The sequence below is a fragment of the Colias croceus genome, chromosome 1, assembly GCF_905220415.1.
Source record: "Colias croceus chromosome 1, ilColCroc2.1".
Lineage (NCBI taxonomy): Eukaryota > Metazoa > Arthropoda > Insecta > Lepidoptera > Pieridae > Colias > Colias croceus.
This window is the reverse complement of record NC_059537.1, coordinates 6,723,038-6,749,811: the sequence shown is the minus strand read 5'-3', so window position 1 is coordinate 6,749,811 and position 26,774 is coordinate 6,723,038. Positions and strand designations below refer to the sequence as shown.

Here is a 26,774-nt window from a genome sequence, read left to right as displayed (position 1 = left end):
AGTACTTTTAACCGGTAGTAACAATTGGAAATTGTTTGGTTAATGTGCTTTTCAAACCGCAGCGACTCGTCGAAGACGATACCGAGATTACGAGCCTCCTTCACCCGCTCTATTGCCTCTCCATTTATGTATATTGGTGGAATCGATTGCTCAAAAGTTTTGATGTGGTGATGAGAACCCAGGATCATGAATTTAGTTTTAGAGGGATTTAAAACTAAGGCATTTTGTTCAGACCATGTAGCTATGCGGGCGAGATCAGCATTTAGTTTTTCGATGGCTGCTAGCTTTTCCTGAGGCGTAAATGAGATATACAGCTGAATATCATCTGCGTAGAGGTGGTATTTACAATGGTGTATATTTTTAATTATATCAGCGGTGTAAATGATAAAAAGTAAAGGGCCCAATATCGTACCTTGAGGAATTCCTCTCATGAGATCTACGGGTTGCGAATAGCAAGTCTTACCATCATCGTCTTCTACGGCCACAGTTTGGCATCGCTTACTGAGATAACTCCTGAACCAGCGAACAACTGGGTCGCTTAAACCGTAGTAGGCGTGAAAATGTCCGGGAAAAGTGTGGAAAACGCCTGGAAAATCCTCGGAAAATGCCTGGAAAATCCTCGGAAAATGCCAGGGAAAAGCCTGGAAAATATTCGGAAAATGCCTGGGAAATGCCCGGAAAATGCCCGGAAATATCCGGAAAATGCGTGAAAATGTCCGGGAAAAGTGTGGAAAACGCCTGGAAAATCCTCGGAAAATGCCTGGAAAATCCTCGGAAAATGCCAGGGAAAAGCCTGGAAAATATTCGGAAAATGCCCGGAAAATGCGTGAAAATGTCCGGGAAAAGTGTGGAAAACGCCTGGAAAATCCTCGGAAAATGCCAGGGAAAAGCCTGGAAAATATCCGGAAAATGCCTGGGAAATGCCCGGAAAATGCCACGGAAAAGCCTGGAAAATATCCGGAAAATGCCTGGGAAATATCCGGAAAATGCCTGGGAAATGCCCGGAAAATTCCCGGAAAATCCCCGGAATACAAGGGAGGTGTACTTATTACTTAACAGGTATTTCCCGGAAAATGAAAATTCTCGGAAAATGTCTGGAAAATATCCGGAAAATGCCTGGGAAATATCCGGAAAATGCCTTGGAAATGCCCGGAAAATTCCCGGAAAATATCCGGACAATGCGTGAAATGTCCGGGAAAAGCGTTTTAAATGCCTGGAAATACCCGGAATACAGGGGGGGGTGTACTTATTACTTTACAGGTATTTTCCGAGGATTGTCCGGATATTTTCCGGGAATTTTCCGGGCATTTCCCAGGCATTTTCCGGATATTTTCCAGACATTTTCCGGGAAATTTCTTTTTCTGGGAAATACCTGTAAAGTAATAAGTACACCTCCCCTGTATTCCGGGGATTTCCAGGCATTTTCCGAGGATTTTCCAGGCGTTTTCCACACTTTTCCCGGACATTTTCACGCATTTCCCAGGCATTTTCCGAGGATTTTCCAGGCCTTTTTTCCGAGGATTTTCCAGGCGATTTCCACACTTTTCCCGGACATTTTCACGCATTTTCCAGATATTTTCCGGGAATTTCCCGGGCATTTCCCAGGCATTTTCCGGATATTTTCCAGGCTTTTCCCTGGCATTTTCCGAGGATTTTCCAGGCATTTTCCGAGGATTTTCCAGGCGTTTTCCACACTTTTCCCGGACATTTTCACGCATTTTCCGGATATTTTCCGGGCATTTTCCGGGCATTTCTCAGGCATTTTCCGGGAAATTCCCAGGCATTTACCGGGGTTTTTCCAGGTATGTTCCACTTTTTCCCCGGACATTTTCACGCAGGCATTTTCCGGGGACATCCAGAAAATGCCTGGCAATGCCTGGATAATTCCCGGAAAATGCCTGTAAAAGTCCCGGAAAATGCGTGAAAATGTCTGTAAAAAGCGTGGAAAATGCCACTTCAAATTTGCGAAGTAATTAAAGCAGAAAACCAAAAAAAGAAAAAGAAAGCTAAAATCTTTCATATTAAATGTATATGGGATATTCATATTTCATACTTAATGTATGGGAGGGTTTAAAGATAATTTTTTTGATATTTCTCGATTTATTTTTAAAAATTTATTACGGCCATTTTACTCATAAGGTTAAGTACTTTCGATATCAGTTTAAAGTTTTTTGTTATCTGTAATACTTACGGAAAAATCGCCTGTGCACACCGATTACACCCTGTATAAGTATTTACAGACTTACAGCTGGGTATCTCGAATTCCGAGATTCTTACCTAATTTAACCTTACATGACTTGGCCATAACTCGTTCGGGCTCGTACATAAGAGTTAAAACGCATTCAATAACGCATTTCGTTAAAAAATGACAAATGTTTATAAGTATATAAATTTTTAATAGTACGTTGATAGTTATAAAAAAATTATTTCGGTGTTAGATAGCCCATTTATAGTGGAAGGCTATTATATCATCAGGCTAAGACCAACAGGATCTGAGCCAAGTGAGTGAAATCGCGGGGCGCAGCTAGTTATTATTATGTATAACTACCTATTATATAAAATAACCAAATAGTTTCAATAAATGAGATTTATTTTCTATAAGTTGAAAATCAACATGCAAACATCCTTTTAGGTACATGTTAGCAAAAGTTATTGAAGTAGGTAGTTATGCGATTTTCATCAATTTTTTTTTCGAAAACCGACTACAGATTTTTTTTCAAATTATCGCCCATTGTTTTTATCGGGGTATGGGGGCCCTTTTAACCTCGGGGCCCTGGGCTGCAGCCCATAAAGCCCATGGGTAGATCCGGCCCTGTGCGCCACTGAGTCGCATTATGCTCTGCAATTGGAAAACTATATATTTTGTGACGTTCTATTGTCCTAAATATTTGTTTTAGAAACTGGCTTAAACTAGCCAAGTCAAGTTAGAGAACACTCAAAATAGGTAAATAGTTAAAACTAGCTGTAAGCAAAAGTTGCGACTATTATGAATGCTGCTTTATGAAAAAAACCACAGAAAAAAACACAAATCCGACAATAAAGCTGCGCGTCCACTGAATCGGAATCGGAGCGTACGGTACGTCCACTGACGGGTGCTTTAAAAATACCAAAATTGCCGATGCTAAATCTGAATGCAGTGGACGCACCCCATCGGTATTTCGTAAATGCCGTCGATCCGTCCGCTCCGTACGCTCCGAATCCGATCTAGTGGACGCGCAGCTTAACAAGTGGAAACATTGTAGACACTGTGTGTGGACACGGCTCGCTTGAGAGACTCTGATAAATCTTAGTGGTAGTTTTCCAATTAAAGCACTAGAGCGCATTATGCGGCCTAATGCTTAACGTTGAATGTTTCAACTACAGCAACGCTTCGCACAATCAAGCACTCTTAAAAGTAATGCGCGTGATGCGTGCAATCGATGCCAACTCAGTAACAGAATTTTAATTTTCCCCCTTTAAATTCGGCATTGTGCGCCACTGCGTCGCATTATGCTCTGTAATTGGAAAACTACCTTTGATACCATACTTGATAGTGCTTTTATTACAATAAAATTATAAATAGTTTTTTGTCTGATGAGAACACAAATGTAAGCACAAATGAGAACGATATGGGGGTCTTCAAAAGAAGACCTTCCAAAGAAGCGCACTCCACCACAGGCCACATCTTAGCTTACCAGAAGCAGAGGGTGATAATATTGTAGTCACCTGTTTCCATATTGTACAATACAAAATAGGTATTTGAAATTAATGTTATTTGGCCATAGAAGATCATAAGTGCTCACGTCATCATGATTTTTTTTGATGATTGTAAGTATTGTATTCACGTGGTATTCACAGAACAGTAAGAAAATTGTATTGAAAACGGTGTACATTTGTGAAAATTTTGTAGCGAAGGGAAAATAAGACAGAATAAAGACAGTTTCTAAAATAAACAAAAATAATGAAAATAAATAAATATTCCAGGAAATTTTTTCACACATTGTACGATATATTCCTCAAGGCCTTGGCTTTTGCTTGTGTAATGCAAAGGAAAAAAAAAAAGAGATAAATAAAACGTTACCTAGCTTTGAAATAATCTGAAAATATTGATAATTTTAATTAGGTATCATCTGTATTTAATTATCGCAATAATTATAGCGGAAATGCGTAATCGTATTATTTATATCTGGCTACATTTTGCAAATTTTTTTAATTGCATCAGTGTGCTGCTGCTAGCAAATGGCAATATGGCTGTAGCTTTCGTGTGTCGCTGATAGTGCGCGGTGTTCACGTCCAATTTAGTACAGAACGGTGTAATTCTGACGACTTGTAAAGTTTCATTTTTGATTTTTTAGTGATTACCGTTAATATTTACCTTATTTTTACCAAAGTTTTATAGCAAAATTACTGATTTTTTACTTCCGTCGTCACCAGAATTCACGCCACGACAAAATGGCGTCGCTTGACAAGATTTTCCCAAAAAATTTAATTTACATTTTTTCAAGTATTGAGTAAAGAATTATTAAAATTGTTTTTTTCTGGTGTTTACTATGGTCTAATTCAAGTGATTTAATGCCTTTCTACTAAAATCAGTACACGTATATTCGCGTTTAATCGAATTTCTTGAATTCTCAGCAAAATGCTCTTGGTAAGTGTTTTTAAGGCTTTTTTGTTATTGTTGTGGTTTAAATTTCCTTAATTTTAGTGTATTTGGGTGTATAATAATTCCAGAATGTTCTCGAAGCGAAGGGTGTGGTCTTAAAAGAAGGTGAAAAATTAAGACGTAAAAGTGAATAAAACGTTTTCTGTGATTGTTTACAATACATTTTCGTGATTTTATGTATTAAAATATAATTGTTCCACTGTAGAAAGTGTTTCCAACGATTCTTTGTTACGTAATCTTTCGTTATAGCTCAATAAAATTGGTTTTGGAGAGGGACCCATTTTTGCAATTTAACTTTAAAAAGTGGTCTTGCATTCTAATACAGAGGTACATAGACATTGTTCAGGTTATCTGGGACTCATTTATTCAGCCTTTCATTAATTTGGTTAGGCTGTATTAAAAATATGCTGTGTTCAATTGAACCCACTTGAGAATAAATTTTTTATTGAATTTATCCTTTATTTTTGGATTTATCCAGGTACAATCCGTAGTTTGAGGTTATTTCATACCTCAGGAATACTTGTGCTTGGCATTCAATAGATAAAAATTTGTAATAATTATTTATTTTAAAGAATACAATACATTAATGAAGATTTTTTGGATTTAAAAGATATTAACTAATTTTTTTGTAATCCAGTAACGGTGACTATACTGAAATGCGGTGAAAAAATATTGCCATTCTTCAGTTTATTGTAAATGCTTACTTGAGTGGAATAATTTTTACTTTTCAATCAGTTCATTGAGCAAAAAATGCCACCAATTGATTATGTGGAGTTTATATTTGAGTAATAAGACTAATTAATTGACTCAACATTGTGTAAATCTTATATTTACCTTGTGTTATGGCCAATCTTCTAATAGTTTTTTGACATTTTAACCTGTTTTTTTAATCATGTCGCTATTAATTGTGCTTGTTAAACTTATGTCTAGTTTTCTTTCTAGAAAGGCTACATGAATGAATCTGAAAGTGAGTCGACAAGTGAAAAGGGTGACAAGAGTGACTCAAGTGGATCTGGATCAGGCAGTGAGAGGTATTTACTATTCTCAATTTATTAAAACTTACTAATTATACATTTTCAATTGCTAACATTACTTTGTTAGTGACAGTGGGTCAAGTTCTTCTGGATCTGCATCTGGGGGAAATACGGGCTCAGAAAAATCTTCAAATCCAGGACACTCACACTACAGCGACGATGGAAAGTTATCATCCAAAGATAATTATGCTAATTCTTCTAAATCTGATCACCATTCTGATAAAGATTCTTCTGATGATACCATCTCAAAACATAAATCAAGAAATAATCACGGAAAAATAAAATCTGATCTTTGGGAGGACAATCCTGATATTTATGGAATAAGAAGATCAGGGCGGTCGCGTAAAGAGCCGGACAGATTGAAATTGGCTGATAGTGATTCAAGTGAAAAAGGAAGAAGTAGTAATAGAAGAAGTAGAAGGAAAAGGTAATTAGAATTCCTTCAGATTTTTTGTTCTTAACCATTGTTTACTTTAAGAAGAATCATGATGATGATGAGAATAGGATGGTGTTTTGTGCTCTTTTTTTTTATTTGTTATGTTTCATGTATCCCCAATACATCATTATTTATTGCCAGTTTAGTTGTAAATGTTTATTTATGAATAACTATTCAAGGAATTAGATGAATTGAAACAGACTTCAGAAACAGTTGCGGATGTCGCATCTTAATGTTTTCTCCAGAAAATTTATGCAGTTTTTTATGAAAATTTATGATTATGTTGAATCTTAGGGATCTTTACTGGGAATGGAAATTAATTAATTTAATTTAACTTATAATCAGCCTGCCTATTGTACTTTTTAGTGATTCCTGGAATTCAGATACCTCAGACAGTGATAGTGATGTAAAAGGATCACCACCACCACCTTCAAAGAGGCCTGGCCAAAGAGGTGTTCCTCTAAGAAAAAAGAAACCTACAAGAAGAAGATATACTAGTGATGAAGATGAGAGCACTGAAGCATCAGATGAAGACACAAAAAGGTAATATAAATTAAGCACTTGACGAAATATTGATTTTATTTATAGGGTGACAATAACATGTGGACATTAAATGGAATTTGAATAAAATTTTGAATTTTATTTGTACTTTTTTATTCTTATTTATTTTCTCCTATATTTTGAATAGTCGTACAGCTACGCGTCGAACTGGGGCAGCTGTTAGTTACAAAGAAGCGAGCGATGAACAAACAGACTCATCTGATTTATTGGAAGTTGATGGCATTGAAGGAGAGGCAGAAGCTGAACCTGAACCTGAAGAACACAGTGAGACGATAGAAAAAATTTTAGGATTTCGGCGCGGCAAGAAAGGAGGTGCTTATGATTTCCTATTAATAAAAGTGAAGATAATATTTTTGGCCTTTTTAAATTTTTAATTTACCCCTTTCATCTCCCATATTATTTACAGTACTTTTTTTGATGCAGCTCGCAACAGATGTTGAAATGTAACAGTCAAAACATTTGAAACTCACTGTAAAACCTAGTTGTATTTATCTATTTTCGTTTTTTATTTGTATGCAGTATAGTATGAAATTTTAGCTAATATCTTCTTATCATTGCACAGTCACGGGAAATGTGACTACAGTTTACTATATTGAAGAAAATGGGGATCCGAATGAGGGTTGCAATCCTGAGGATGAAGAAAGTACAGAACCACAGTACCTGATAAAGTGGAAGGGTTGGTCCCATATACACAACACATGGGAGTCAGAAAATTCACTTACTGAACAAAAAGTCAAAGGTCTGAAAAAGTTAGAAAACTATAAGAAAAAGGAATCTGAATTATCGTGGTGGAGAAAGCAAGCTGGTCCAGAAGACATAGACTATTTTGAATGCCAATCTGAACTGCAACAAGAACTTGTTAAGTCATATAATTTTGTTGAGAGGATATTTGGTAAATATTTTTTAATATTTTAAATGCTTTAATGTGCAATTTGGTATTCTTGTTACTCTAAACTTTTAATATTTTAGCGGAACAAACGCGAGAACTTGAAAGTGGCGCAACTGCCCATGAATATTTCTGTAAGTGGGAATCATTACCATATGCTGATTCGACATGGGAAGATTCTACTCTTATTGAAAAAAGATGGCCAGAGAAAGTTAGAGAGTTTAAATCAAGAGAAGCAACAACATCAACACCATCTAGACATTGTCCTGTACTGAGAAGAAGACCAAAATTCCATCAAGTAAAAGAACAACCAGATTATATGGGAAAGGATAAGGTAATTTTAAAACTTAAAAATTAAAACTTACCTAATAGCTTCACCTGTATGTTTGTATGTAACTGACCCATATAGGCGCGGTTTTGACTCAATTTAACCCATTGAGCCCCAAGCGGCCCGATTGGTCCCAGACACAAGTTTCTATTGTGTCTGTGGTTTCGGGGCCTGAGTTATTAAACACCAATTTAGATTAAACATTGTATAATAATTATCAAGGTTCACAAAATACAAGAGTTTATCTGATTATCCCAAATTATTTAAAAAAAGTATGTTGTTAAGTTTTTTTTAAGAAAGAAAGAAAGAAAAAAACATTTATTCCTAGAAAAAGGTACACACACAAGAAGAAAACACAAAATAGAACAAGAAAGAAAGTACGATACATAAAATTAGACATAAAATTAGACATCATGTTCGCTGAGAATTTTGTACTGTGTGTGCACTGCATTTCCAGAAAAGGGTCTTGACTCAGCTTTCTGCCATAGTCGCAGCAAGCTGCAACTACAGCGCTGGTATTCTGTCAAGACCGATTTAAACTATGTTTGTATTATTTATGACAGAACTGACCATTCCAGTGTAAATATTTAATTCTTAAAATGTTTTTTTCAGTCTTACATATTAAGAGATTATCAAATGGATGGGCTGAATTGGTTGATACATTCCTGGTGTAAAGACAATTCTGTTATTTTGGCTGATGAAATGGGTTTAGGTAAAACAATTCAGGTATGTAATGACAAATATAATTATATTATATTCATATTCCATCAAAACAGCTAATATTTCCTGTATTTTTAGACAATCTGCTTCCTGTACTATCTGTTCAAATCTCAACAATTGTATGGACCATTTCTATGCGTAGTACCTTTAAGTACAATGACTGCGTGGCAAAGAGAATTTACACAGTGGGCACCTGATATAAATGTGGTTACATACATTGGTGATGTAACAAGTAGAGATATTGTAAGTATCTGTTACTAGAACCAATTGTTATATACATAATTATATTTTACTGTGATATATGATAATTTTTTCTGTTTCAGATAAGGCAATTTGAATGGAGTTTTGCAAGTTCTAAAAGGCTGAAATTTAATGCAATATTAACCACTTATGAAATTTTACTAAAAGATAGACAGTTTTTAAGATCTTTTAGCTGGGCATGCTTGCTTGTTGATGAAGCACATAGGTTAAAAAATGACGATTCACTTCTATATAAGGCACTTAAAGAGTTTGATACAAATCATAGGTTATTAGTCACTGGTACTCCTTTACAAAATTCTCTGAAAGAATTATGGGCTCTCCTGCATTTTATTATGCCATATAAGTAAGTGTATCCTTCATTGTCAGAAAGAAATATAATTTATAAGCTTAATTTTTGGAATTTCACCTTTGATATCTAAACAATCAGCAGACAGCAATTATAATAATTTACTTTCAGGTTTGAATCATGGGAAGAATTTGAAAAAGATCATGAAGATGCTGCAACAAAAGGTTATGAAAAACTTCACAAACAATTAGAACCATTTATTTTGAGAAGACAAAAGAAAGATGTTGAAAAATCATTGCCAGCTAAAGTAGAACAAATATTAAGAGTAGAAATGACTGCAATACAAAAGCAATATTACAAATGGATACTTACAAAAAACTATAGTGAATTACGAAAAGGTGTTAAGGGATCAACCAATACCTTTATAAATATTGTGATAGAATTAAAAAAATGTTGTAATCATGCACTATTGACTAAACCTGAAGATTTTGAGTCACGAGCATCTCTTGCTACAACTGATGCTGTAGAGGTATATAAAAAAAGAAATTAAATATGTATTGTGAAGTGTTTAGTATTTTATTGAATCTTAAAACACTTTTTACATTTCAGAAACTTTTAAGAGGTTCCGGAAAATTGTTATTGTTAGATAAACTATTATGCAGGCTAAGAGAAACAGGACATAGAGTATTGATTTTCTCACAAATGGTTAGAATGTTAGATATATTAGCTGAATATTTACAAAGAAGACATTTTCCATTTCAACGCCTTGATGGCAGCATAAAAGGAGAATTAAGGAAGCAGGCTTTAGATCATTTTAATGCAGATGGATCTCAAGATTTTTGTTTTCTTCTTTCAACTAGGGCTGGAGGCCTTGGTATTAATTTGGCAACTGCTGATACTGTCATAATTTTTGATTCTGATTGGAATCCTCAAAATGATCTGCAGGCTCAGGCTCGTGCACATAGAATAGGGCAAAAGAATCAGGTAAATTTTTGTTAAAATTATAAAAAAAAAACTTGTTCTAGTTATCATTTATTTCAATTTATTATAAGATGATATTCGTAGGTCAACATTTATCGGTTGGTAACTGCCAGGTCTGTGGAAGAAGACATAGTAGAGAGGGCTAAACGAAAGATGGTGCTTGATCATCTTGTTATTCAAAGAATGGACACTACTGGCAGGACTGTTCTTAACAAACGAGACGCATCTGGTACAAGTGCTAACAATCCTTTCAATAAAGAAGACTTAAATGCAATTTTGAAATTTGGTGCTGAAGAACTCTTTAAAGATGATGATGAAAATGATGAAGATCCAGTTGTGAGTAATATGATTACAGTTTGGTTGAACTATAAAGGTTAGGTAACATATTTTTAATGATGTTTAACTGTTCAATTACAGTGTGATATTGATGAAATCTTACAAAGAGCTGAAACTCGTGATGAGGGACCTGCAATGGCTGGCGATGAGCTACTGTCTGCATTCAAAGTAGCTAGCTTTGCATTTGATGAAGAAAAGGCGGTTATGGGAGTTAAAAAGGAAAATGCAGAAGATGAAAGCAAAGACTGGGTAAAATAGATTTATAATTTTGTTGAGTTTTTATAAATTGTAACGTACAATTTACGTACATAACATTATTAAATTGTTTGAATTGATATCAACAGGATGACATCATACCAGATCATGTTAGAAAAACACTGGCCGAACAGGAGAAAACGAAAGAGATGGAAGATTTATACTTACCACCACGCAGAAAGGCACAACAAAATAATATGGATAACAGTAAGTTTGTCATCTATACATATATAATTTATTTGTTCAATATAAAAATATAATAATATCTTATAAATCTGAACTAAATATTTAATGTTACTTGAATAGTTAATACGTCGATGATATTTTCATGGAAGTTGTATTTCTGGTACAGAAGGCGGTCGCAAGCGTCGTGGCCGGGGCAGTGAGAACGCGGAGGCCGCGGACGGTGAAGGCGACGCCGACAGCGACGTGTCGGACGCGGATGTCAGTGCTGATGACGACCGGCCCAGGAAGAGGGGCCGACCGCCGGCTAGCCATAGAGAGAAAATAAAAGGCTTCACTGACCCTGAGGTATACCTTTGCCCTGCCCTTTACCCTTACCCTTTTGATTTATAAAATAAATTTAATAATTCATGTTATATTCCCAAAAATATAAACCCAAGAAAATTAAACTAGATAGATAATACATATATGTTTTTCCTGCAGATAAGACGATTTGTAAAGAGCTATAAAAAATTCTCGGCGCCATTGAAGCATTTGGACAGTATAGCGTGTGATGCTGAATTACAAGAAAAACCGCTGGCGGAATTGAAAAAATTGGGAGAAATTTTACAAGATAGGTGCAAGGCTGTTTTGAATGATACTGCAGATGCTTCAAGTGAGTTATTATTTTGAATTCCTGTGTTTCGTGTTGCATTTGCCAACACTGAACAATTTTTGTGTTGTAAAATAATACTAATTTAACTATTTTTGTTAAGATGATCATAGTGACGGTCGAAAGAATGCAAGAAAGTCGTTTAAACTCGGCGGCGTGTCAGTTAATGCGAAAACTATGGCGGCATGCCAAGATGAACTTGCGCCACTCGACGATTTCCTACCTGATACCAAGGAGGAAAGACTGAAGTGGCAGTTAGATTTCAAGTAAGTGTATAATGAAAACTAACAATTCTTAATCAATAATTATTGGATTTTTGTTAAATGAATTTCCTTTATTCAGAACGAGACCAGCTAACTTTGATGTCGACTGGGGAGTAGAAGATGACTCTAAACTACTTGCAGGCATTTATCAGTATGGAATGGGATCCTGGGAGGCTATAAAAATGGATTCTTCATTTGGTATTGGTGAAAAAATGTTGACAAATGAGGATAAAAAACCCCAAGCGAAGCATTTACAGTCTAGAGCAGATTATTTACTCAAACTTATTAAAAAGTTGCTCGACCAGAAAAATGGCAAACAAAAGCAAAGAAAGCCTAGAGTGAAAAAGGGTACAAAAGAACCAGTAACTAAAGATATTGTCGAAGATGATGGAAGTTCTGGTGAAGATCATAAAAAGAATACTCGTAGTGGTAGAAATGATAAAAATGATAAGGTATGTAGAACAATAATAAAAAAGATTATAAATTATATTATACAGGTTTATTTTATTCATTTATTTAGGAACATATACAAACAAACACTAAAATTATTATGACAAATTTTTCAACAGAATTATTTATTTATGTATTTATTTCCAAAGGGTAAACTCAAAATGGAAGAAGTTTTAACACATGATGAAGCATCAAATGACAGAAAGGAAAAAGATAAGAAACGCACAAAGAAAGAAGGGAAGGATCGGACCAAAAATGATAAAAGCAAAAAAAGTAAAAAGCCTGCTGGCCCAATGCACTTTACTGCTAATAATGAGCCAAGGGCTTTAGAAGTTTTAGGGGATTTAGATCCATCAGTTTTTGAAGAGGTACATAATCATTATAACAATACTTATATTTGTTTAAATATGTTATTTGTTTTAATCCTAATTTTAAATCTACAGTGTAAAGAAAAGATGAGACCAGTGAAGAAAGCACTAAGAGCACTAGACAACCCTGATCAAACATTGACAGAAACAGAACAAGTATCAAGAACAAGGGCTTGCCTTTCACAAATAGGGAATCAAATAGATATATGTGTAGAAGCCTATCCTGATCCAGAAAAGAAAGTAGAATGGAGAAGTAATCTCTGGTACTTTGTGTCTAAGTTCACAAACTTTGATGCAAAACAGTTGTATAGGTTATATAAGTACGGCCTTAAGAAAAGCGACAGTAAACATAAAGACGGCAAGCATAAGGAAAATGTCAAAGTAAGTTTTTATGTAATTGCTAACACTGTGATACTGTTTATTCATTAATCATATATTTATGCTGGCCTTTTGAATTTTCAGTCAAATATTAGAAACAACTTCAATTCAAATAATCATGTTAAGTCTTTCAAAAAAGAGGCTAAAGGAGATGAAAACGCAGAGCGTAAAGAGAAGCGACCGAAGATTGGCCGCGAAAAGTTTGATAAGAACGAAAAGAATGCACATGCATCTGGTGTTAAGAGAAAATTAGAAGAGGGTGAATGTGACCCTGATCCTGAAAATAAAAGACACGAAAGGTAGTTATACATATATGCACGTCTATTGTACCCTCGCATTTTCATTATCATTTCATCTTCATACCTTTTTTGTTTTATTTGTTTATTTAACCACGCATGATCCTTTCGATTCTGTTTTACCCTATCATCGCTAACACTTCCTACTCATCTCGCTTCTATACAGACATAAGCATAAGGATCGCAAGCACAGGGAAGGGAGTCTGAAGCGAGATGATTTGTCCTACAGAGAGCGCAGTCGGAGCGAGCGGGAGAGGGACCGGGACAGGGAGCGAGATCGAGATAGAGATAGAGAGCGGGACAGGGATAGGGAACGTGACAGGGATCGGTCGCGGACGAGGAGGGACAGCGGCGGCGGCGGGCCGCGCGTGCGCCAGCCCTACACGCCGCACGCGCACCCCGAGCACGCGCACGGCCACGCGCCGCACTCGGCGCACGCCGGCCACCCGGCCTGGACGCCGCCCGCCTACCCCGGCCCGAGGCAGTACCGCGGCGACCGCAACCCCAGGACACATGATAAGAGAAGGTTTGCTATTATGTATTTAATTATTGATGATATATTTTGACATGAAATATATTTTGTAACTTTTTTGTTTGTATGAATTGCACTGTTACAGAAAATGTTACAAATTTATGTTTTCAAATTCAATGGGGATTTGGTATTAAAAGGTAGACGTAGTATCTCAATAATTGTCTAGTCACCTTACACGAATAGCACACATTCACATGTTTGCAAACTCATTCAGCAGGTTCGGCGGATATCCTCCCATGGGGGGCCCGTACAGCGGGTACTACGAGGGCTCGCCGATGGCGGGCGGCATGGGCTTCCCGCCCGTGCGCCCCTACCCGGACGACTGGCGCGGCTACGCGCAGCCCGAGTACCCGTACGATGAGCGGGAGTACGAGCGCGAGGTCTACAGAAGAGACTACGATCGCCGCGCGCCACCCACATAGCTCACCGAGTTTGCGAAATGGACGCTTTTGTAAATATAGTACATAAGATAGATTTTTTTGTAAATAAAAGTAGCCTTTAGAGATCTCTTTCCGCAGACACTGGTTTAACCGTTATAAAGTGTAAGTGACAAAAAGTGCTGTGTTTTTATCTAAGTGATAAGCGATGCGCATGAATGTATGGACCTGAGCTGAGACATTAAGATAATGACTGTTTGTAAGTAAGACTGTATAGTAAATTTATTTATTACCGAGTCTGTCGATTATTTGTTAATGTACAGATTTTAGATGGATACCATTAATTTTATATTGTTTCAATTTTGTTGCCAATTTTATTGATTTGAATAATATTTTTTTATCAGGTGTAAAATGATTTTTTGTATTTATTTGAAGCCGCAATTTATAGGTACTTGACAAACACATTGGTGATATATCAATAGATCATAGCTGGTGTACAAAAGTAGAAATTGAAGAAGTAGATTTGCATATAATGAAATCATGTGCAACTGAATCTTTGTATAATTATGAGGAATGCAACAATCATAATATTTGTCATTGCATTTTAGCAGTGTACAGGAAAGAGTTTAATAATATTTCATTTCTCATACTTGCATTTTCGGGTCCGAATAGGACTCGTATGGTCCTATTTTTATACAATATGTAAAATCTATTATTCTCTGTTACATGAAATAAAGTGTAATGAGAGTGAGAGCGTCTTAAAATGGTGAAAAACCATGATAATAAACATATTAAAGTTGACGATGTGCTTTATTTAATATCCTTGTAGCATCCAAAAACAAGAATGGCCCTACGTAATTTTTTTTTCAAATCAATAGGTCCGGTGCAGATATGGTGGAGCGCAGTGCAGAGTATTTTATCATTGTCATGCTATAATTGTCGACGTTGTCCTCATTAAAATAATATTAAATTTTGACGATTAAAATTCTCTGCGCTGCGCTCCGCCATATTTGCCTTCAGCGTTGAATAATATAATAATCAGTATATGTATGTATTACTTTGTGTGCATATCCAAATTATACAGTCTCGTAAATAGTGTGATATGTCTTGGGCAGCAATGAGGCCTACTAAGTAAACCTACTAACCCCTCCCTCATTCCCCCCTACACATCCATCTAATAAACTAAGGACCTTGACTTGTTAACCTTGACTTGTAATGTTGTACTTAAAAGATGTTACGAAAAACAGTCTACAAGAATGGTCTGATACCTATCATTTTTTCGTAAAATGGTAAAAAAAAAGTTATATCGAAAAATAGGAAAAATATTTAAATCTAGAATTTCTGCACATTGCCGCATATAACTTTTTTATTGTTCTATGACAAAAAGTTACTGGACCAAAGTTGTTGCAAATTATATGTTATCTAAATATTCAGAAAAAAAAAACGACTCATCTGTTTATCAGATGGCTGAAGGTCGATCTTATTTCTAGGTTATATAGCATTTTATAACAATGTAACACTGGCGCATCAGGGGAGTCTAATGCAAATCAACTAGTACCGCAAGGAGTTGGATTTGTCCCGCAAATCCTGCAGTTTGCATGAAAAGTTGAAAGAGAAATTTTCTTAATTTTCATACCTACGCGGCGGGGTATGTTTGTTGCTCAATTTAAACAAGCGGAAATAAAGATAGGTACCTACATGCTCAATGATATTATGAATATATTTTGTCTTATAATGTTATTTCAAGACAGTATGAAAATAGTTAGGTCCTTGTAGAACAAATTGGAAAGCCTGTTGAAAGCCTACCAGCTTTGATACGATATTAACCATAAGTACTCTTTATTGCTATTTATACACACTTTTCTGTAATTATTTTTCATGCACAAATCCTATTTTTTCCCTAGAAACATTACAATGTATGTACATTTAATTTTACTGTATGAATAATATGCAATACATTTATGGTAGGCGTTTTCAATAAAGCTAAAGTACAGTTTTCATAATTGGAATGGATTGAATCGCGGACAATATGTAGGTACCTACTTATCTCATTAAAAGGTAAAATTTTGCACAGTAAGCTGTTCAAAATATAATAAAAAAAGTCCGAATAAGCGCGAATGCGATCATAGTGTTTTTAAAGGCCGCACGGGTCTTCATGCTTAGGTACGTCAGTTTTATACCTATATAGCTAAAGGCTTGTTATAGGTATAAAATAATACAGGTACATTATTATAATATTATGTTGTATTATTAGGTAAAACAAGCTTACGCCTTACTACAACCCGGTTACTCTTTTTAATACACATTCCCAGACGTCTGGGTATTGCAAAAAATATTCTAAAGAAATTGAGGAACTTTAAAACATAAGAACAAATCTCTCCATTTCATCAATGATTTGTGCGCATGTCTCATAACGTTCATCGCAGCTTCAGCAATCAGCGCTACAACAACCACTGTTTGCCTGTCCGGCAACGGCATTCAATGTACGCGTGGAAATTTCATTTTCATTATGTTTAAGAGTTTTGTGACTTAGTTGGACTAATATATAAAACATAAAATTTAAAAATATACAGTTCTTGAGTTCTTTCCAATTGTATTTGTGTGTTTAATTGAAGCTGTCGTTTGTAAAGGTAAACAGCGATTAATTTAATTAGATTAAAATATGATGCGAGCAATAGCGTTATTCAAGCTCCTATATTGATCGAGTTTATCTGCTGTTAGAACCACTAATCAGTACTCACATAATATTTAAATTGTTATTAAAATTAACTAGAAAATTATGAAATCGTTGATGAGAAAGAAAATAATACCTACGTATAAAAAATAAAAGCAATGTCGAATTACTATTGGACAACGAAAATATTTTCGCCTTTTATAATTTTTATTTTTTTTCAGCTATTAAAAAGTTGAAGTTGACCTGACTTATAATGAAAATATTATTTTCTCCTATATTTGCATTTTCATAGTAATACTGGAACTATGTTTGCTAAGCCAATTAGTTTAGCAATATTAATATCTACAACCCTGGGGTGCTATTTGTTTCCTAACGGTGAGCATTCAATTTTTAATTAATTTTTATTAAACCAACCAGCAATTATTACGACTCTACATTTCAGTAAGATATGAATGTTACTGAAATGTAGAGTCAGGACATAAATTGATAACTAATCGATAAATTTAAATATTTCGTAGATTGAATTGTTTGTTACAGTCTATTGATGTGTTGTGGCAGACGTGCCGGACCCTTGCCGTGGTGTGATTTGCGGGCCCGGGGAGCTGTGCCGGCCGACGGCGGACGGGCGCAGCTACACGTGTGAGTGCCCCGCTTCGTGCCCCAGCTATGGGGACCACGAGGGCGCCCGGCCACTGTGCGCCAGCGATGCTCACGATTACAATGGGGAATGTGAGATGCGGCGGGCGGCTTGCGAGACCAATACGAATATTACCTTCAAATACTTTGGCAAGTGTGGTGAGTACATGTGGACTTCCTTAATGTACTGTACGACCTTTTCAGATTTTCATTTTACGATGGTTGCATCTTATCTGTTACTGTGACTCAAAACATTGTTTTAGATCCATGCGCTGGTGTAACTTGTCCAGACCCAGAAATTTGTCAATTAGACGATAAAAGGTCACCATCGTGTCGCTGTGCCGAACCGTGCCCACTAGAATTTTCACCAGTGTGTGCATCCGACGGGAAAACTTATTCCAACGAGTGTCAGATGCACAGAGAGTCATGCCGTGCTAGGAAACAGTTGAAGATTATTTTTAAAGGACAGTGTAGTTCTGGTAAGTAAAATTGTAACATGAACATTTTAGATACACAGTAGCGTTGATGTTGCATTCCTTGATGTGGGATTACAAGTAAAAGATTGATGAAGCTGTTTAATTAAATATTTATTTACTTATCGCGCTTCACGTGTCTCCCTACGGGGAAACTAATGTTAGAGTTAAATATTCATATGGCTTCGCAGCTTATGTTTTCAATTTCAGTTTATGATTATAAAGTTCTGGCATTATGCTTTAGACTTTAGAGGGCATAAGCCATAACATGATATATTGTATGGGATAGGTGTAAACCCATGTGCCGAGGTCGAATGTCGTTACGGCGCTGAGTGCCGTGTAGAAGGCAGTGGTGCAGTGTGCGCGTGCCCGCCGCCGTGCGAGCCCGTGCTGCGGCCCGTGTGCGGGTCGGACGCGCGCACGCACGACAGCGAGTGTGAGCTGCGACGCGCTGCGTGTCTGCTGGGCAGGGAGCTGAAGGTGCTCCATGCGGGTGCTTGTGGTATGTAGTGGTAGTTTGTTAATTATCATGTTTAATATTTAATTGTAATTTTATATGTTAGTAAAGACGGAAGACATACAGCATTAAAGATTTTAATTTAAATTGTGGTTGCAGTCGAATATAATCTTAGTGATTTTTGAGGAAGGAAGCCAAACTATTTTTTACGATAGTATGAAGAGCTACAAAGCATACTGTTTATGTGTTGATTTTAATAATATTTTATTTCGTGCAGAGCATCGCCACTGGTGTTTATTATTGGTGATGACCGATGACCACTTAACATGTTTAGGTACCTTCTTTTTCTTTTTTTTCTTTTTCAGCCCTGTTTAACCCAAAGTTGGGTATAGGCCTCTTCAGTGCACGCCATTCCTTTCTGTTCGTCGCCAATCGCATCCACTTCATGTTTACCTTACTCTACCTAAAACCAGGTTCGAACGGTGTATGCGCGGACCGCGTGTGCCCGCACGGCGGCGAGTGCGTGGCGTCGGGCGCGCGCGGCGTGTGCCGCTGCCCGCGCTGCTCCAACGAGTTCGCGCCCGTGTGCGGCTCCGACGGCATCTCCTACGGCAACCGGTGCAAGCTGCAGCTCGAGGCCTGCCGACATAGGCGAGACGTGCAAGTGCTGTATGACGGACCCTGCAGTGAGTTTCTAGAACGTTCCTTCTTTGCCAAAACACACCAGGTTCGAATCGTGTATGCGCTCCAACGAGTTCGCGCCCGTGTGCGACTCGGATGGCATCTCGTACGGCAACCGGTGCAAGCTGCAGCTCAAGGCGTGCTGCCATAGACGCGATGTGCAAGTGCTTTAGGACGTTGCAGTAAGTGCTTTTGTTTATCGTATGTCTGTGATTTGAATTTATAATGTTTTCAGAAATATAACAATGTGAACTGAATAAATACGAACGATTAAGTGAAATGTTGCAATAATTGTTATGCATCTCTATTTCTGCTGTAATTAGGAAACAAAAATAGAATTAAATAAATTAACATTAAAAGATATCCTGCACTATTTTTAATATTTAAATTTTAAATGCAAATGTATGTTTTTACAGATGGTTGCGAAAACAAAAAGTGCGAATTTTATGCGGTCTGTGAAAGTGACGGAGTATCAGAAGCAAGCTGCGTATGTCCTAAGCATTGTGAAGAAGGAACTGTAAGTGTCTGCTTACTTATTTGTAAAAATCGAGCTAGATATTTGTGTAATTTAATTTAAAATGCTAAACTTTAATTGCATTTGTATAACAAATAAATAAATAATTATAGGAAACCGAAGAGGTGTGCAGCAACGACAATCGAACCTTTAGCAGCGTGTGTTCTCTGCGGGATAAAGCCTGTCGCGAAAAGAAACGAATTTTTGTGAAACATATGGGGTCCTGCGGTAAGTGATAATTGTGTTTTTCTTAATCCCACTTGTCACAAATTTATAAATAGCTGATGCCCATGAAGCTTTCCATTTAATTTTTTTTTGGGAAAAACAAAATTTAAAAATAATTTATGTTTTTCTGTTGTATGTTTTATCGATTACGTCCAAAAATACAACTTGTATTACATATTTTCCTTATTTAATTACAGAATCGTGTCACAATGTCCAATGCCCCAACGGCATGTGGTGTTCGCGCGGTAAGTGCGCGTGTACGGGCCATTGTGAAGGCGCGCCTCGAGAGCCAGTCTGTTCCGACACTGGGAGAACTTTCCAGAACGAATGTGCTTTACTACAAGCCGCTTGTGAAGCGAGGATGAGGGGAGAGACGCAGATACGAGTCGCGTACTACGGGGAATGTACGGAAACTGTGGATAATAGTAATGAAGCAGGTTAGTAATATATGTAAAACTTGGTTCATAAGATAAGGTTGTAAGTAAATTATACAGGATTAAACGTTTTTCTGACGATGAGTCTTGCTTAATCTCTGACGTGAATCTTCCGAAACTGCGCTTCAAGAGTCAGTTTGTTCCGACCCTGGGAGAACTTTCCAGAACGAATACGCGCATGTGATGTAGGGTTTATATGCGAAAGAATATCGAATGGAAATGCATGTACTAAAAAATATTCACGTAAATGTACAAAGAACGTGCAATTAGATTATTATAAAAAGGAAATTTAATATAACCATTAATTTCCCAGTAGCAAACCGAACATCCAAACCGGGCGACACCGCGAACGAAATAAGCGCCATAGAATCAAGCGGTTCAGGCGCTGTATGCGCACGAGTGCAATGCGCGTACGAAGCGACCTGCGCAGTGGATGGGAGCGGCCAGCCGCGCTGTGCGTGTCTGTTCGACTGTGCGGCCGCTAGCGCTGGGGCTCCCGTTTGTGCTTCTGACTTGCGGCTGTATCCCACTCTGTGCCATATGAAGTTGGAGGCTTGCAGGCGGCAAGAGGACTTGCGGTTACGGCCTTTGGCTCTCTGTCGAGGCTTGGAGGTAATTAAATATAAGTAATTCGCTTAATGTTTCATTTGGAATTTTTTATTTAGTAGATGTTTACAGTTACGTATCAATGAAACAAGATGGACATTATACTTAATGATTTATTAAGCTATTGCATAGCTTCTATCGCGGGCCTTGAGCGCAGGGACCGAATCGAAAAATTCCGTAACGAAAAAACCTCACGCTCCCCACTCCGACGGGGACGGGCACGAAGGTGTGGCTTGAAGGCATAGCATGCAATAGCTTTACCGCGGCAGTCCCCGAGTGCCACACGTCTTTTTTATTTCTATAAAACTATTTTTCTTTAGTTCCGACCGTGTGGTGATGACGAGCCGCTAACAGATCCAGAAGGTCGTAAGATGGATTGTGGCGGTGGTCCTCATCGCAAAGATTGTCCCGCAGGAAGCTATTGTCATCACACTGCTAAAGCGGCCACGTGCTGCAAGAAAGGTACAGATTAACAAACTAGATGATACACAGAAATCTAACAAAGGCAGTGCTTTAAAATTTAATCCATAAAGTAGTCTGGTGTTAATCTGCGATTAAGTAGTTTCTAGTCTCTATTTTATAAGGTGGATTTTCGCGACAAAAGTAGTTTATAGCCTAGCATAATATGCAAAATTTATTCATCTATAATAGTTATATAACATACACAGGACTTTTTGCGCGTTTATAATAAAAGTTTGTATACGTCAAAAATAAGAAGATATTCTCTAAACTCGATATTTTGCAGACAAAGGCGTAGTAGACAAAAAGGATTGCCAGGAATCCTGGTATGGTTGTTGTTCGGACGGTGTCACAGCAGCTAAAGGTCCCGGAGGAGCCGGTTGTCCTTCCCAATGTGGTTGCCATAGACTTGGCTCAGAGACTGAACAGTGTGATACTGAAGGTCAATGTGTGTGTCGCCCTGGAGTTGGTGGGGAGAAATGTGACCGATGTGAACCGGGGTATTGGGGACTGCCAAGAATTGGGACAGGACACACGGGGTGTATACGTAAGTAAAAAGATAAAGTTATTAATGTAGTCTGTATAGCCCTTTAGTTTTGTTCCTGGCTCAGTAACTGAACAGTGTGATAGTGAAGGTCAATGTGTGTGCCGCCCTGGAGTTGGTGGGGAGAAATGCGATCGTTGTGAACCCGGGTATTGGGGACTGCCAAGAATTGGGACAGGACACACTGGCTGTATACGAGTGTAAAATTTTTTAATCTAGTGTGTATCGGTCTTTAGTTTTATACTTGGCTCAGAGACAGAACAGTGTGATAGTGAAAGACAGTGTGTGTGTCGCCCTGGAGTTGGTGGAGAGAAATGTGATCGCTGTGAACTAGGGTATTGGGGACTGCAAAGAATTGGGACAGGACACACGGGAGATATGTGAGACCGCAGCATAATAAAATTGAATCATTAATCATAAAACGTAAATCCGAAACATTGTGTTACAACAAACATTTACAATAATTATTCGCTTTATTTTTAAAATAATTGGTAATATCTCGATTTGCAAAATAATTCTAACTAATAGTGAACAATGCACTATGTCACTCATAAAAATCCATTACTACAAATAAGTGATAACAACTTGAACAATCGATTGAACCAATGCTGTTTTATTGCAAATATAAAATAGTATTCAGAGTCTATAACCCCATAAAATTGTATTTTATTATGAATCTAAGATTTGTTTTAACTATATGAATTAAGAAGCGCATAATTTTATTTCACAGTTAGTTGTTACATAGGTACTTCATGACTAATATATGATTTGTTTATAGCTTGCGGTTGTTCAGCATTTGGATCGGTGCGTGAAGATTGTGAGCAAATGACGGGACGCTGCGTTTGCAAGCCCGGCATACAGGGACAGAAGTGCACCGTTTGTTCCAATCATGAACATACTTTGGGACCTAATGGATGCTTTGATCGTAAGTAATTATAATGTAAAAATATGTACATATATAAAAATACTTTTACTTGCCTATTTTATGGATAAATCATGGTCTGTGACTCCAAACATACATTCTTGAATAAGGTTTGAATTTTTAAGCTATTGCATAGCTTCTATCGCGGGCCTTGAGCGCGGAGACCGAATCGAGAAATTCCGTAACGAAAAAACCTCACGCTCCCCACTCCGACGGGCACGGAGGTGTGGCTTGAAGGCATGCTATGCAATAGCTTTAAAAAAAATACCGCGGCAGTCCCCGAGTGCCACACGTCTTTTTTTTTATTAAAAAAAAGATTGCTTTAAAAGTATGAATGCGTAATGTTTAATTTTTCTTCAACAGCGGAATCGACTCAACTACCAGCGACAAACTGTGACCATATGACGTGCTATTTCGGCGCATATTGCGTTGTACGAAGCGGCCTCGCAACTTGTGAGTGTGCGGCCACGGAATGTGCTGGGAAAGAGCAACCCGCCGTATGTGGCAGTGACGGTCGAACCTACCTCTCCACTTGTCACCTACGAACCCACGCCTGTAGAACACAATCCGATACAGTGGTACAAGCTTTCGGACCTTGCGGTGATTCCCCCACCGTCCGTCGAGGTAGCCGTTCGATTAATACCGAAAATCGCTCGAGTCCCGCCCACCAAGAAGCCGCTAAATCTATCATTCCACAGAAAAAACACATCCAGTACGCAGACGCTTTGGTAGACACGAGCGATAGCGGCAAACCCGACAGTCCTGAACCTGAATTGTCTTGTATTGATCTACTCCCGCCAGTCGAGTATCGCTAGAGTTGACTGCTAATTTGTAGACCGTTTGTACTTGTAGTTATTCGTAGATACGTACTTATTAGAAATTCTGTGTGAACTTTAGATATTTACGTGTTAATAAAGTGATTGATTCGCAGAGAATATGCGCACGATACATAGTGTGGTGATAAAAAACGAAATGAGCAGTGGCTGTAGTAAAAAAACGCAAGATAAGATGCCTCTCGAATATGATGAATACGAGGAGGAACGATTTGGCGCGAACGACGTTGATTACGAGTATCCCATAATATACGACGAGTATTTCTACGAACACGAGAACGGGTTGTATTCCGCTCCATTGTTCGATGGGCGGGCCCGAATGACAGCTCGCATGTTATTACCGGCTAAACGATTCGATATTTGGGCTGAAGTTTCCGCCGTCTGCGGCAGAGGCACTTTAATGAGCGCTTCGGGAGTCAGGGATTATTTATGGTTGGGAATTATCGATGGCAAGGTCGAGATGCGTGTGGACGCGGGTAGCGGGCCTTTGGAGCTTCGTTCCGGCAAAGTGAATATTGATAACAAGTCCAAATTATGGGCGAGGAGATATAAGAAGGATGCAGTGTTGAATGTTGGAAGTATAACGGCGAGAGGGACTACGCAAGGCAGAATGACGTCAGTCGATGTGGAACCTTATTTACATATTGGACTGCCACCACATAATGACTCCGTGTAAGTATGCAATAATTATATTAAACAGCAGGTTAATGTGATAGATATTTTAATAATAAAAATTGGCGTATTTTAAGAACAGTGGCAGCTAAGAGAGTGATAATTAAAATAAAATCATCACTTAACCTCTTCGATTACAGATGATGTGATAGACAAAATATTACTTTAATTTAGTTTTACAGCAGTATAATTTACAGCTTTTTATATCCATATGATATGTCCAGATCTATTCAAGCAATGTTAACATTTAACTGAATACAACCATAACTAAATTTCATAGACAAAACACTCAGTTTTTTGAAATTGAAATACAATAAAACCAACAAGTCCAAAGCCAAAACGAAACCCAATTTGCAGGCTATCAAGCTTCACTATCCCCGGGTTCGTGGGCTGCGTCCACCGCTTGCGCGTGAACGGGCGTGACGTCATACCGCCCTCTCGCGGCCTGTCCCTAACATCGCACGGACTGCGTGCGTGCACGCCGCAGAATTTAGCCGAGTTAGAATGCCCTTGATAATTAATAAATTATGATAAATGATTTTTGGAGAAATAATATATTGATACTCTTTGGAGAAATTATCGAAAGTCTTGTTGATATTTTTGTGATCTTATTGTTATGCGAGGGTGAGAATTTAAGACTATGAAGCAGTTTTAAAACGAGAATTTTGCAAGTATTAATGCGGTTGAAGTGTAACAGTGTGATAGGTAGATCGTTGTTTATTCGTTGATAAGCCTTAGGTTCAAAGTTATTAAGTAAAAAAAGTTATTTATTTATTTATTTATTTATTCACACAGTTATTACATTTACGTCAACTATGTTTTATGTTTGCACTTTGATATGTTTAGAATAGATCAAACACGAAATAAAGGGGACTCTTTTTAACGCAGAAAATAATTTCATAATTTTATTCAAGAAAGTAAAATACAAAATTTTATGAATAATATTGTATCTCGTATTGTATAGTGACTAATAGAACTAAAATATAAACTTCGTCGACTCTAGTATAATAATGGGCCAAAAAATAAAACTACCTAATTGAGTAATCGAAGTTTCATATTGAACATAATTGTTTTGCTAGTTTATAATTCGAATATTATAAAATATGTAATCATGAAAATTTTATGAATAATCTTGTTATCGATAAAAAGTATATTTGATGAACTAATGAAAATAATAATTCTAAATTCTAGCATCTAGTTCTATTATTTAAGTCTATTGTGATATAATATATAAATTATAAATCTATGTAAACAAACTTTACATATCTGTAATTCTATCGAAGAAAATAATATTTACATTTTCAAAATTACTATTTTTTTCATGACTTCTCTGATCTAGATAATTAAAACTTTTGTAAAATATTTTCATGCAATAAATAATGAATATTCAATTTGTATTTTCTTTCTTCCTTATATTAAGAAATAATAGGATAAGTAAGCTTCTGTGTCCTTCAATTTTCGACGCCGGTCCATTATTTTCTTATCTGTATTTCTCCCCTTATTCCTTTTATAATCCCTCTTATCGCCGTCTCCTTCATAAAAGAGGGGACTTCAAAATTTTAATGTATTATATTGCTCAACGGACTACGTTTTGCAAATCGTAAAACCTTTATCTTAAGCTAATAATACTGTTAGTGTTAGTATAGCGATTAGCAGAGATTGTACTTACTTTTTTATCATAGAGATTCTATTCGTTCGTATTAAGTCATACAAGCATATCGAATAGAAAAGAGCTATAGGAAACTGAACTCAATTTCAATACGACAGCAATGTTTAAATATAATGTCATCTTATTACCTCCATCAATTTTTACGATCAATATGAATATTTTACGACTAGTGAAAGTTCTCATATTTGGTGAGCTCAAGTGGCACTTAAGATTACTAGCAGGTACCAAATGTACACCACTCAAGCGGAAAGCATTAATTTTGTCATAACAATCGCCCTACTCGCTCACTCAACCGCTTCTCTTCCAGAGTTTAATATAGCTAAAAGCTCCATTCATATCTTTACCCTACCATTTTTTTAATGTGTCATCTTGATGTATTTTATCAGGCGGTAATTTTATTACGGGATTACTCATTGCTTTTAAAACTTTCCCTTGAATATCTTATTTATTGAGGGGAATAAATAAGAGAGACTTTTTATGCCTTCGTATAAATTTTATTAGATCTCTTATTTTATTTTGCGTATGACTAAAAAAATTAAAGAATCTTCCTGATGTGTAGGAACAAGAACTAAATTAATGTGCTTTGTATTACCAGCCCGGAATTTAGATCACGTTGGTTATGAAAGTGTTTCAAATAGCTTTAAGCGGACTGTAATGAGTTGTTCAGTATATAGCATTTTCACGGGAAGCGCCTACTACGAGACATTGTTAGAATTTTCAAACGGGTTAATATCAAGAGAGGTCGAGGAA

General features: G+C 37.0%; 2 protein-coding genes across 8 annotated transcripts; both read left to right on the top strand.

Moving 5' to 3' along the window:
* Positions 1 to 4,226: 4,226 nt before the first annotated feature.
* On the top strand, positions 4,227 to 15,026 carry LOC123702996 (chromodomain-helicase-DNA-binding protein 1). Of its 5 annotated transcripts, none has more exons than XM_045651094.1 (24): positions 4,227 to 4,627; positions 5,585 to 5,673; positions 5,750 to 6,103; positions 6,479 to 6,655; positions 6,801 to 6,985; positions 7,236 to 7,565; positions 7,643 to 7,893; positions 8,500 to 8,613; positions 8,686 to 8,850; positions 8,931 to 9,211; positions 9,326 to 9,683; positions 9,764 to 10,138; positions 10,220 to 10,471; positions 10,553 to 10,720; positions 10,816 to 10,933; positions 11,073 to 11,257; positions 11,393 to 11,564; positions 11,665 to 11,827; positions 11,904 to 12,276; positions 12,424 to 12,642; positions 12,718 to 13,023; positions 13,105 to 13,319; positions 13,483 to 13,842; positions 14,063 to 15,026. In XM_045651094.1, the coding sequence occupies exons 1-24, from the start codon at positions 4,619 to 4,621 to the stop codon at positions 14,268 to 14,270; spliced, it is 5,427 nt and encodes a 1,808-aa protein (XP_045507050.1). In that variant the 5' UTR covers positions 4,227 to 4,618; the 3' UTR covers positions 14,271 to 15,026. The 5 variants fall into 5 exon arrangements, with proteins under 5 accessions (XP_045507050.1, XP_045506972.1, XP_045507129.1 ...); XM_045651016.1 differs by having other exon boundaries at positions 5,744 to 6,103; positions 11,079 to 11,257; XM_045651173.1 differs by having other exon boundaries at positions 5,744 to 6,103; positions 13,546 to 13,842.
* A 1,668-nt stretch (positions 15,027 to 16,694) lies between these two features.
* Positions 16,695 to 25,270, top strand: LOC123697461 (agrin-like). 3 transcript variants are annotated; one of them, XM_045643996.1, is made up of 16 exons: positions 16,695 to 16,855; positions 17,121 to 17,274; positions 17,458 to 17,694; positions 17,799 to 18,014; positions 18,298 to 18,510; positions 18,939 to 19,151; positions 19,563 to 19,663; positions 19,774 to 19,888; positions 20,083 to 20,322; positions 20,636 to 20,931; positions 21,246 to 21,387; positions 21,671 to 21,931; positions 22,707 to 22,853; positions 23,214 to 23,474; positions 23,782 to 24,355; positions 24,713 to 25,270. In XM_045643996.1, the coding sequence occupies exons 2-16, from the start codon at positions 17,205 to 17,207 to the stop codon at positions 24,867 to 24,869; spliced, it is 3,243 nt and encodes a 1,080-aa protein (XP_045499952.1). In that variant the 5' UTR covers positions 16,695 to 16,855; positions 17,121 to 17,204; the 3' UTR covers positions 24,870 to 25,270. The 3 variants fall into 3 exon arrangements, with proteins under 3 accessions (XP_045499952.1, XP_045499944.1, XP_045499960.1); XM_045643988.1 differs by having other exon boundaries at positions 20,633 to 20,931; XM_045644004.1 differs by lacking the exon at positions 16,695 to 16,855 and having other exon boundaries at positions 17,147 to 17,274; positions 17,437 to 17,694; positions 20,633 to 20,931.
* Positions 25,271 to 26,774: the final 1,504 nt, after the last annotated feature.

What these genes read in the sequence shown, in the direction of transcription:
- LOC123702996 (XM_045650891.1), top strand. An exon ending in TTTTGTTGAGAGGATATTTG is followed by an intron (nt 7,566 to 7,642) that starts GTAAATATTTTT and finishes TTAATATTTTAG; the next exon opens with CGGAACAAACGCGAGAACTT. An exon ending in ACAAAATAATATGGATAACA is followed by an intron (nt 10,934 to 11,072) that starts GTAAGTTTGTCA and finishes GTTGTATTTCTG; the next exon opens with GTACAGAAGGCGGTCGCAAG.
- LOC123697461 (XM_045643988.1), top strand. Translation starts at nt 17,205, where the DNA reads ATGTTTGCTAAGCCAATTAGTTTAGCAATATTAATATCTACAACCCTG. An exon ending in GGCCACGTGCTGCAAGAAAG is followed by an intron (nt 21,388 to 21,670) that starts GTACAGATTAAC and finishes GATATTTTGCAG; the next exon opens with ACAAAGGCGTAGTAGACAAA. An exon ending in ACCTAATGGATGCTTTGATC is followed by an intron (nt 22,854 to 23,213) that starts GTAAGTAATTAT and finishes TTTCTTCAACAG; the next exon opens with CGGAATCGACTCAACTACCA.